This window comes from Scomber scombrus, chromosome 14 (assembly GCF_963691925.1).
Source record: "Scomber scombrus chromosome 14, fScoSco1.1, whole genome shotgun sequence".
Taxonomy (NCBI): domain Eukaryota; kingdom Metazoa; phylum Chordata; class Actinopteri; order Scombriformes; family Scombridae; genus Scomber; species Scomber scombrus.
In genome coordinates, this window is record NC_084983.1 from 7,835,563 (window position 1) to 7,848,376 (window position 12,814).

Here is a 12,814-nt window from a genome sequence, read left to right on the forward strand (position 1 = left end):
GTGTGTTAACAAGGTGAGGCTACAAAACTGTTAAGCTACATTCAGACTGCAGACAGAAGTGGCCCAAATCTGATTTTTTTCAATTGTAATTGAATCCACCCTCATGTGGTCCTCAATCAGATACAGGCCTGATTTTCGGTCACATCAGAAAAATCATTCATAAAAATCTGGCTCTTTTTTCTTGTTATCCTCTGCTCAACACATCCACATATAAATGACAGCATGCTGCGTCTGACATCTTTCTTCGTGTTCAACCAAAAAAAATCTGAGCCATAAATCTAAATAGAGCACTAAGGCTTGCAGTGTGAACGTAGTCTTACATTGTCATACAGCTGGTGACTGCTGGGTGCCAGCATTACTCAGTGTGAGGTTATGTGGTAACTGCTTGGACATGCACTACTGCAGATTTTATAGATGATCTGACTGGATAATATGCCAAAACTATCATGCATTAAGGCATCTCATGTTTAGAGAGACAGTCAAAGATAATATTACAGTATTTACGTCTTCTTCAGGTTACAAAACACAAACATAAGTGGTATCCCTCTTCATTTAAAGCCATTGGAAATTTAGATCAAATACTTGTTTTTGTTTAGAGGCAAATACAAGACATCTTATATTTAAATCAAGACTACTGGACAGTTTTTTCTCAATCTTGTTTGGATTTTTATTTGCAAAATGAGAACCAAGGTCAATTTCTATTGAAGCCTCTAACACATTCAACCAGATTACTTCAGCATATCAGCTACTTTAGCCACTTAACTGTTACTGGAAAAATAGTGCTGACTCGTGTTTCATGGCTGTGTTTTGATTAAGATGGCCGCCATATGATTTTGACAATGTTGTCATAAGGATGGTTTTATGCCTGGATAGCATGAAAAACTTGCAATGCATTTGGTGTTGCTTCACTGCAATGTTCAATCAATACTACTCACATAGTCCTTACATCATGGCAGTCACTGAACACACCAACCAGCCACATCAATTGATTCGACCCCCAGAACTTCAGGCAAGTACTAAAAGCTTTGTAAGAAAAAGTATTATCTAGTGAATCCAGTAGAAACCCACTACTAAGTTAATTATGTAAATGTACGCTTGTCAGCAATAGACTGACACGTTATTGGGTGTTTGAGTTTGTAACATTGGCATCTTTATTTGTACACATTTCCATCTTCAGGTTCAAACAAGCTCTGAGCAGATCAGATGTGAGGGGGTTTCAAGAAGTTAAAACTGCAAATCTTTCATAATTACAAAATATATATATATAATTCTCAGCAAAGACCAGTGTGACATCAGTTTTTGAGGTTCAGTTTTCATGTGTCTTTATAACTCATTTACATCGTCTGCAAAACACTTCAAACAGACTACCAAATTGTTGATAGAATTACAGTATAGGATACTAAACTGTGGTATGCTCTGTCATTTAAAAAAAAAAGAAGAAAAAACTAATACAGCTTACATTACACACTTTCCAATGGCTTTAAAAACAGGAAAGAAGCCCAGGAGTTGAATTTAAGTACAAACATTAGTCTGGATTGTACTGATAAATCACATTTCAAGGAAGAACAATGCGTGAACTAAGATTACACCAGAATGGTAAAATGTTTGAACAATGAACAAACTGCTGAGGTTGAGCTTGAAAAGACACATTTTAGTGAATGATGAACAATGGATGTAATACCAATTTATAATTCAGCCTTAAGCAGCCACAAGCAAGCGAGAGAGAGAGAGAGAGAGAGAGAGAGAGAGAGAGAGAAGTGCTAGGGAGAACAAAGCTGTCAATCAGAGAAATTAAATATTTTCTGATCGGCGGTTACAGCGGTTTTGTTCTAAAGCACAAATAAACACACTGTTATTGGTTGGGAGCTACACACCCATTGCCCGAAGGCTGACGCTAAGAAACATCATGAACACAGCAAAATAATAAAAAAATGCAGAGAGCAGAGTCTCTGTAGATACAAACACCACTACACACTTCTAGTGGGTCATAAGTATTGACTGATATGGATCATTTTTGGAAGTGTATTTATTGATTTTTAGAAAAAAGCTACATAGTATGCCTTTAATGCTTTCTGTCAAGCAGTTTGTTTACTACGACAAATCAGAGCAGTCAAAAGTTTAAGAGAGAAAGAGTTAGCAACTATAAAACTACACCTATTTGTCAAAGACCATAAGAGGGGCATGTGTGACTTCTATTTGGGATTTTCAGGCTGCAGGATTTCATCAACACACCAACCACAATAAGCATCTTTTAAAAACATGTTGACTTCAGAAAACCTCATTAATGTGTACAGTGTCAGTTGATATATATGGTGTAGCTGAAGATCACTGAAGAGGTAATGTACAGTTTGGACTTCAAAAGTAGAAAACAGCGGCTGAATGGTTTATAGGAAGGCGTCACACCATTCTTTAAGACAGCCAAAGCAGTCACCTTGTTGTTTGGCATTTGCCCCACAAGTGTCCTTCAGCCAGTCCCGGAAAAGCTCCTCATCTTTCTTTAGCACTAGAAACTGCCCGAGGACGACATACGCCTGTGGAGGTAGAGATGAACACACAATTAGAAAAGCAAATAAAAGGACGTCCTGCATCAGTGGCCCTGTTGTTTTGAAGGCTGGACAGTTTACTGAAAATAGATCAAGCTTGATGAAATGTCACACAAACAAATGTCGGACATGCAAAAATGAAACCCGGACAGGTTTGGCAGCCAACAAGATAGCAGTAAAAAAGATAAGAGGCAGCCTGATTTTTTTCCTACATTGTAGAATTTAATGCATTTTATGCACCCACCATCATGGACAACACCTCCCACCCTCTGCATCAGACTGTGAGGGCCTTAAGCAGCTCCTTCAGAGACAGACTCATACACCCCAAGTGTAAGTAGGAACACCCCTGCAGGTCCTTCATTCCCACTGCAGCCAGACTGTACAATGCTGCACTATAATTGCACTTTAAGGTCCTTTTTTAGTTTTTAAATTTTATTGTTGTTGTATACATATATTTTTTTTAATTGTTTTTCTCATATCCCTATCTTTTTGAGTTGCTGTAGCTGTGAATTTCTTCCCACTGTGGGATCAATAAAAAAGGTTATCTTATCTTTATTTTTATAATATCTTGTGTTACTGTAAGATTAAAAAGAGTTTTACTGCCATTCTGATGATTCATTTAAAAGACTGGTGAATAACCTGTTAATCAAGATATGCTTGCTGTCACCTTGTCAAAACCTTTCTCCTCCAGTCGTTTGCCAAGGACCTCTCCGATGCCTGCAAGAGCATTCACAGGCTTCTCGCCCATGGGCTCGGCCACAAAGTCTCTATGTTTTTGGGACGTCGACGACATGGCTGCTTTGTAGACTGTGAAAGATCCCTTGACCTGTAATGCAAAGATCACAATGGCAAATAAATACAATGAAGCACATACCACAAAGGGAATGAATACCCATCAACTGTTTGAATCTTTTTGTTTTTGTGTAGTCTTTCTCTGAATAGACTAGGGATAATTGACTGCTGAGCCTCAGTTTAAGTTCTTGTATTTTCAGCTACATCAGATGGCCAGTCTAGTAATAGCAACCATTAAAAGTAATTGGATAAGATCATCATGTTAACACTGTATTGCCCGATTTATATACACCTACAGCGGCTTACATCCGGATAAAACAGTCATTAAGTGCAGACAATAGAAAAACGTTACCCTCGTCTTCGTTTAACTTCACCTGAATAATCGTAAACTGTATGTTACAGGCTGTATTAGCCCTTCACAGATTTTAAAGTCGGTTAAAAAAGGGGACTGGACACCTGAAATTACGGAATTTCAATAATTATACTGCTGTAATACCAAGACATTATTTAAAGTTATATTAATACCAGTAGCTAATACTAGCAGTGTATTTTAGCCCATTGCTTTGACCACGCAGAAAACAACCGCAGACGAACAGACGCTGCACAAAACTTTATTGACAAAGTCGTGATTTAATTATAATAATAACATTTTAAAAAACAACGTTAATGTGTGTCCAGCATTCAAATATAGACACAGCTACACAGATAAGCAGACACGCACATCACTCTGAATAATGGAGGCCTGTGTTTACACTCTTTCATTTTCACCTCCGTTGAATCGCGCGCGAATACCTTTCATTGCTAACAACTTTAGCATGACTAGCTAACATGCTCCACACTGATTCATTTAAACGTCTATTTCCCTCTGACTCACCGGGTGTTAGCAGCAGGTGTTTGCTATCTGCAAATATAACATGACGTGTAAGTAATCCTCACCGTAGTCTATAAATGTTGCTGTGTGAGGCCAGAGAGCAGCGCCTTCAAATGGACTTAATGCTAACGTAGCATCAGCGTTAGCCGGGCTAGCTAACCACTGGCTTTTCACTTCAAACTCTACTATTTAATTCATGGGGTATTTAAGGCGACTACAGTCACGACATATCACGCCTGAGTTGTAACTTACCTTCTCACGTCCTGTATCTGAATATTACCGGAGAGAGTGGTGTGTAGTTTCTGTTTCTGTACGAACACCGGCGACCACAATGCAACGCGCACGTCCCGTGTCCCACTACGTCACTAGTCGACGTCACGTGACAACTAACGTTTGTCCCATAGACATACTGTACGTATATGTATCTATGGTTTGTCCCATTAATTCATTAATTTAGAGTCTTATGCTTTTACTTGTATGATGTAAATATATGTTTTAAATTTCAGTAAACCTTATTAATGTGTACAGTGTTAGTTGGTGGTGAAGCTGAAGATCATGTTGCAGAAAAAACCTTCAGTTTGGAACAGTTAAAACTCAATGTGTATTTTCAATTAAAACAGTTGAATTAAACTCCAAGAGTCAAAAAGACACCATCCGAGGCAGAGTTCAATGAAATATTAGATTTACTATGCATAACATAAGTACCAGGCATCGAAAGACAATCTGTTTATTGAGTTTTCCATAGTAAGAAACAACAACAGTTCTCCATACAATACAGATATAAATTCAACATACCACAGAACAGACCCCCCACCCCCCCCACCAGCACCTAGCCCCAACAGATGGACACATATACCAGCCAAAAATAGATGAGGACAATCTGTGATTTGCATTCTTTTACACCCATCTGAGGTAGAACTTATCTGAAGAGACCCTTACACTTCTCTCATACATTACATCAGCTATAGCCTTGAGTCTTGACAGTTTTACTGCCAAAAAATGAAGCTTTACTTGTCATGATGACCTGGAACATGCTGCAAAAAGTTAACTGTTACCTGCGATGCTGGCCTAACTGTAATGCCATGTGACATGTGACACCATCATTTTGTATTGTTGGGTATTTTTAATATAATGGTGATATAATGATTATGCAGATACCTAGTTCATTTACATATACTATATTGATAATATCTGAACAGATGGGGTAAACATTTCCACAATAACTGAAGAGGTAATGCTCAGTTTGGACTTCAAAAGTAGAAAACAGCGCCTGAATGGTTTACAGGAAGGCGTCACACCATTCTTTAAGACAGCCATAGCAGTCACCTTGTTGTTTGGCATTTGCCCCACAAGTGTCCTTCAGCCAGTCCCCGAAAAGCTCCTCATCTTTCTTTAGCACTAGAAACTAAACCCGAGGACGACATACGCCTGTGGAGGTAGTAATGAACACACAATTAGAAAAGCAAATTAAAGGACGTCCTGCAACAATAGTGGCAGCCAACAAGATAGCAGTAAAAAAGTTAAAAGAGGCAACTTGTTTTTTCCTACAATATACAATTTAATGCAAGTTCTTCTTGTTTTTCTCATATCTTTTTGAGCTGCTGTAGCGGTGAATTTTCCCCACTGTGGGATTAATAAAAAAGGTTGTCTTATCTTTATCTTTATAGTATCTTGTGTTACTGTAAGATGATGTTTTACTGTTGAGTGTCATTTTGATGACTCATATAAAAGACTGATAAATAACCTGTCAATAAAGAAATGCTTAATTTCCACCTGTCACCTTGTCAAAACCTTTCTCCTCCAGTCGTTTGCCAAGGACCTCTCCGATGCAAGAGCCATCACAGGCTTCTCGCTCATGGGCTCGCCCACAAAGTCTCTATGTTTTTTGGACGTCGACGACATGGCTGCTTTGTAGATGGTCAGAAATCATCAACTACTGACCTGTAATGCAAAATAATGTAAAACAAATACAGTGAAATGCCTACCACAAAGGGAATCAATACCCATCCATCTTTTTGTTAATGTACTTGTTATTTTTTTGGTAATCTTTTTCTGAATAGACCACGGGTAATTGATTGCTGAGACTCAGCTTGAACTTCCTGTTGGATAGATAATAATTGGATAAGATAACATACTTAAATTATGTCATGTTGTCTCATATTTGGTCATGCCAAAAAGTGATCTTGAAAGGGAAAGTGATCAGAAACTGAGCAGAGTGCACAACACTATATTGCCCAATTTATATACACCAACAGAAGCTTTTTATCTAAACAGTCATAAAGTCTTTACCCTCATGGTAATAAGTATCTCTTTGTTACACTTTAACTAATCGTAAACTGTATCCTTCGTGCTGTATTAGCCCTTTACAGATCTTAAAACTGATAAAAACAGCTTTTCAATCTGGTAAAAAAAGAGGACTGGACACCTGAAATTGTGGCACGTCATTATATTGATGTATTACCAAGACATTATTTAAAGTTATATTAATACCAGTAGCTAATACTAGCAGTGAATTTTGGTTGTGATTTAATTATAGTAATAAAACCATAATGAAAACGTGTTAAGATAATCACAGCCATGCAAAGTTACGCCTGAGTTGTAACGTACCTTCTCACGTCCTGAGTCTGAATATGACTGGAGAGTGGTGTAGTTTCTGCTTTTATATAAACACCAGCAACCACAATGCAACACACTCGTCTCTTGTCCCACTACTTCACTGGTCGGCGTCACGTGACGGTTAACATTTGTCCCATGAATTTATTATGGTTTGTCCACATCATTGAGCCTTATCTTTTTATTGATATGATGTTCAGGGGCACCACAAGGGAAAAAGATATTACATTGGGCTGAACCACCAGGCACAGGCCATGCCAATCATGTTCAATTGTTGTAACCACACCTCCGGAGACCAACAGACCCATTCAAAACCTTAAATGACTCTACCTGTACAGGCCTGTATCTCTCCTATAGTCCAATACTAACTGTACAATATTTACTGACATTGAGCTGTGAAAATACACAAATACAAAACACTTTGCAGACATGCATGCAGCATTCTGCACACAGTGGAATTCACTCTTTGATAGAAAACTGACACCCTGTATAAGTAATGGGCTAAAGGCAAACTATGCAAGACTTTTTTCAGAAAATATCTTTATTTTATATTCCAAAATCTACATGAACTAATGAAAACATTTTCAAATGAGAGATAAATCTTGCTTTATAAGAAATGATCTCCCTTATAAATCATGTCAGTATCCATGAAAAACACCTGAACTTAGATTTTGGTGGGCTTAATTGGTACACTTACCCTAACAGCTGAAAACATTCGTAAGAAAATTAGAAAAGTCATCAAATGTATTAAGTTACATTACTTTGATTAAGTAATTTAAATACATCTCATCAACATGGTAGCAACTACTTTTTTTTCTGATAATGCAAGTAGACTAGTTTTGATCCAACCTTTTGTCACATATGTAATGCAAGTAATAAGCTTCCAAAACACACTGTCTGTTCCTGAAAGCTCAATCGGGTTGCTGTGGTCTCATAACATATCCCAATGTTACATAGATATGAGTGAAAATTCACACTTTTTAAGGTCACATTCTTCATATACCTCTCCTAGTCATATAGATCAGTGGCCTTCAGATTAATACATTTATCAAATTATGTTGAAAATAACAAAAAAAAAAGATTGCTGCACACCTCTTAATATTTAACAATGAAAATGTCAAATAACTGAGGCGATGTACATTTCTGCTCATATGTGTTGCCAAACCTCAAAAGACCCAATGTGGTGACACTGACACTATTAAATAATGAATGCAATGTGCTTCTGAAAGTTATAGTTAGCATAAATTATGCATGCGTGTGTAGGCTGGAGTAAACAAAGTTATTTTTATACAATGTTTTCATCTGCCCTTTTAGTCAAGTACATTTTCAGATGGCCAATCTTGACCACATTAATTCTTTTACTTTGATTTTTTTTTTATTCTATGAACTACAATGAGGGAAAAATGCCTTGCTTGTGGTGTGCATCATAACATAAAACATGATGACACTGGGCATTTGTCTTCTTGCATCTTTTATTATTAAAAAAAAAAGGTCACAGCTGCAGTTTTATAAATCAATATCCACTAAATAACTTTCACTAAAAACAATACAGGAAAACATTGATTATTGCTTTCAGGGTGAATTTTATTAACTATCAAGGAACATAATACAGAGGATGATGCACAGTCCTTTGGAATGCCATTCATCTCATATTTGTGCGCATTAAGTGCCTTCCAGCTCTGTTTTCAGTACTAGTGTACATGAGGCAATTGCATACGTCTTTGAGAAAAGGAGGAAGCTTGAACAGGTTGGACCTGGGCTTTGTTAGTGCAACTTTTACAGTAACTAAAGGTTAACATTTGGGTGTAATAGGCTGTGAAAAAGCCTACAGCTCAGAGAGAATACTGGAAGCCAGGCTGCATGTCAGCCCGGTGCCATCAGGCTCCACATTGATCTTCTTCACAACTCCATCCTCCACCAACATAGAATATCTGAAACACAGGATGAAGTACAGACTGACTTATAGCTATGAACTTCAAATGTGACTGTGAAAGCCAGACACTTACTCAGTCCAATACAAATGATGTGAAAAAGAGATTCCATTTTAGATGAAATATGCCTTGATAGCTACTCTTCATGTCTAGTCTTCAGTACTCTAATACGCTTACGTGTACCTGTATCTTTGTGTGTCCACTTCTGATATCGAACAAAAAGTGGTTGCACGTCTGAGGCTGTGTCCGAAATCTCTTTCTTGTTCAACCATTCACTACCGTCTCCATTATAGTATACAGTATATAATAGTTTATTCAAGCGTGAGCAGTAAACTGAGAATTCAGAAACATGATGACAAACTTTTTTTTTCATCACTGACAGGTGTCAAGTCACATGACATGTCATTTTTGCAATCATAAAATGCAATGTATTGCATAGTTGGATTTGTAGCAGAAAGTATTGTACTATTTCTTTCTTTTGATTGCAGGAATATTTGACTTGGCACTATATAGTATGTACATTTCACAATATAAATTCATACACTTAAATTGAATGGTGGACAGTGAAAACGGTACACTACTGTAGTAAATAGAGTATTTTTGGACACAGCCTGCCTTTACATTGGATTTAACACAAGAAAACAACAGCTTAAACACGTGTGCTATATTAATGTATCATTCAATAACTGAAGTCAGAGGAAGTATCTGTACCTCTTGGATCGCTTGTTCCCAAGTACCTGCACAATCTGATCACTGTCAAGTAACAAGTCAACAGCCTAAGAGGCAGAGAGAAAAAGACAGATCAGTGTACACAAACATAAAACTTTAAACAGAAAGTACATAAAGTATACCAGAGGATTTAGTTTACCTGTGTAAATGCTCCAGTGGGATCAGCCAGCATTCGAACCTGGAGAAGAAAATAGCAGGAAGCTCAACAATCTAAGTATAACTACCGTGTCAATAAACTCACGAATGATATCAATGCTTGGAGTATATTAAGAGTGTGATGCCTCATCTTTTCTTTATGGTCTCCTGTCAGCATGTTGCTGTCAGAGATACCAAACAGCCTTTGATAATGTGTGGCAGATTACTGGGTCTACGCACTGGTCAAATCCACTAGAAACTGGTGCCAAATCGGATTTCCCCATTTATGTCTGACAGGAATTGTCCATGGCTCTTTAACATCTATATGTGAATGTCACATGATTGACTTCTGGATGATTATAATAATATGTGATCTGCTTTTATCTCACAGTTTGACTTTGTAGATGCAGGTTGTCGCAGAAATGGCCTGTCACACAATAATTGTCGTCCATACCTTACCATCTGCTCCATGCTCCTTTCCCCAGGCAGACATGACAAATGCATCATTGACAGACACGCAGGCAACCTCTTGGATACCTTTAGCCTTCAAGTCTGCAGCCTGCTCCACAAAACCTGGGAGATGAGTCTGAAAGCAAGAAGAGAAATATAAGGTCGACTGATGCAAAGATCATTTTGCCCAACACATGGCAAATAAAGTGAACGGTGCGGACTCACCTTGGAACAACCAGGGGTGAAAGCTCCGGGTACAGCGAAGAGGACTCCTTTCTTCCCCTTGAAGAGCTGATCCATAGCCACCTTGTTTCCAGGCTCGCCCTCCTGGACCTCCACAGCTGGAAGTTTTGCACCCACCTAAATGGGGATTGAGATAATATACACAAAATTACTTTTTAAATTGCCACATCAAAATAATGTCAGTTCTTATTTTTATTTGCTGTTGAGCAGAATTTATTTCATACATCAGGGTAGACATTGTCAGCATACTTGCACAACATACACATCACCTGTGTACAGTATGCTAGCAATGCTATTGTATTACTTACTCAACATAATAAGGGATTATTAAATAAACCTCCAATTAGGCCTCTCGTTAAAGCTTAGATTAAGGCATTGTGGTTTAGTAGGGAGTTGGCAGGACTAATTTATATTGTTGTAATAGACGCACACTTTAGTTGCTGACCACTGGAGGGCGACAAACCCCCATATAGAGATGGAGGTGCACACACAGTAACCCTACAGTTACGAACACTCTCGCGATATTTGTCAGGAATTGGTGACCTTAACCCAAACAATGTTACAAATGATCAATTTAACCAAAACCATGTTAACTCTAACCAAGTGTTTCTTGTGCCTAAACATATCGAGACATTAACCACAGCGTCGGAACGTCTTAAAACAGAGACATGAATAATATGAAGAGTCTCGCGAGACTTTCAATCTAGGGTTACCGTCTAGACACGACCTACATACAGGTGCGTGCTTACAAATGGCTGAATGACTTGTTTAAAATAATAAAGATTGGTATTGACGGGTTGACTTGAGTGTCACGGCTAATACAAAACACGCTGAGTGCTTAAACGCAGTTTCAACAAGCTCCCAGTAACAATAAATATACACTTTAGCAGCTATGGTTACCATCTTGTGGATATTAAATGTATTCATAACTGTGTGCAGAGCTGTGAAGTGCAGGGACGCTTCCACATAGTTGTAAGTTAACTAACTTGTCACATTTGAACTAAAACATTAAAAACAGACTGATAGGGCAACGCAAGATTAATATGAACTACTCAGGCCTTTAATACGGCGTAAGCAGCCCTGTTTCCTAGTGTCGACACAGCAGCGTTAATCATTGACAGTTTGCTTTAAGCGACCTTCACATGTTGCCCGACAGGAGTGAAGGAAGCAGCTGGTAACGTACCGAGTGGCCGTCACGGTGTAATAAACAAACAAACAAACCCTCATTTCTAGCTAACGGCTGACATCATGGCGACCAGTGTCAGAGACGGAGTTAGCACTGTGAGCTACACAGATAAATACCCTTAATGTAACCGTGCAGTTTGTGTGATTGACAGGCAGTAAAAGAGTGTTTGCCTGCCCTGCAACACACACAGCTAATGTTAGATAATTAAAAAAAAAACGTACGCAAGTCTTACCTGAATTGGCATTTTGGCAAGAGGAGACGTGTGGAGCAGCCTTGCAGAGCACTGGACGGCACGGCTGGACCTAACGAGAGGGGCTGTGATAGAAAGCATCGTGGCTCGTTATTTAACCGGCTAGCTTTGACTGTTTCTCTCCGGTGGGTTTGCACGGTGTGCAGTTCCTGTCGCTCCGTTTATAGACGGGACACACCTCAACCTCAACCACACCTCACTCCACTCTGCTGTACTGTTACACACACTGACACATTGAGTTTGGCTGCTGGGACTTAACCTAGCGTCCAGATTTGGGCCCACTAAATCTTTATTTACTGCGCCATCTGCTAGCAAGAAGCCATATGTTAAAGAAGTAGCTGTTAGACTGAGAGCTGGTGTTGTGGACAGTAAGTTAGTATGTTTGAAATAAAACTGAAAGCTGCTGATGGAGACATGACAAGTCTGCTAAAACTCACCAAGGTTTCTATCTATTGAATATCAGGCAAGGCGACCTCTGCATAATATTTTAATAAAGGTGTTTTTAAAAGATTCTATTAGATGAAGTAATTTTTGAGCTAGTTGAAAACTCTTATTGGGTCATTCTGAGCCTATTTAATAATTTAGCTCAAGCACATGTAATGGCTTTCCTAACAGACTAAATGGAAACTTTCATTTATTCAGAAAAATATATAGATTTCATTCACAATGGTGCCCTGCAAATACACAACTAAAACAAGTCATATAGCAAAAAGTAGACTTTCATATCAATAATCTTATAGGCTACATAAATACAGCACAGAAACAAGACGAATGGCTTAAAAAATGCACACACTAAAAAAAACCCAGAAAAGACATTGATATAAGTATATTACACAGTGATAAACAGGCACAAAGAAAACAGGATTCATGATATAAAATGTTGTTTAACATAAACTTAAAGTGTTCTTTGGTTAAAAATGTGTCCAACTTAATGGAGTCCTAGCTACAACTTATTCCACCTTCCCAGTTCTGTGTTCATATATAAGATATCCAAGGTAATGCATTGAATTTCTAAATCTTGAAAGTGATGATAAGTAAATGGTAGCTTATTTAGAATTTAGAATATAAATA

The 12,814-nt window shown here is 38.1% G+C and overlaps 2 protein-coding genes and 1 pseudogene across 2 annotated transcripts; all 3 read right to left on the reverse strand.

Annotated features, from left to right (window-relative positions):
- Positions 1-642: 642 nt before the first annotated feature.
- Positions 643-4,552, reverse strand: banf1 (BAF nuclear assembly factor 1). The gene is made up of 3 exons (XM_062433563.1): positions 4,459-4,552; positions 3,211-3,369; positions 643-2,531 (listed from the first exon to the last, which is right to left on the reverse strand). The coding sequence occupies exons 2-3, from the start codon at positions 3,334-3,336 to the stop codon at positions 2,385-2,387; spliced, it is 273 nt and encodes a 90-aa protein (XP_062289547.1). The 5' UTR covers positions 3,337-3,369; positions 4,459-4,552; the 3' UTR covers positions 643-2,384.
- A 933-nt stretch (positions 4,553-5,485) lies between these two features.
- Positions 5,486-6,108, reverse strand: LOC133994274 (barrier-to-autointegration factor-like; annotated as a pseudogene).
- A 2,274-nt stretch (positions 6,109-8,382) lies between these two features.
- prdx5 (peroxiredoxin 5) lies at positions 8,383-11,987 on the reverse strand. The gene is made up of 6 exons (XM_062432694.1): positions 11,726-11,987; positions 10,290-10,424; positions 10,069-10,200; positions 9,619-9,657; positions 9,462-9,526; positions 8,383-8,750 (listed from the first exon to the last, which is right to left on the reverse strand). The coding sequence occupies exons 1-6, from the start codon at positions 11,822-11,824 to the stop codon at positions 8,645-8,647; spliced, it is 576 nt and encodes a 191-aa protein (XP_062288678.1). The 5' UTR covers positions 11,825-11,987; the 3' UTR covers positions 8,383-8,644.
- Between the last annotated feature and the right edge of the window lie 827 nt (positions 11,988-12,814).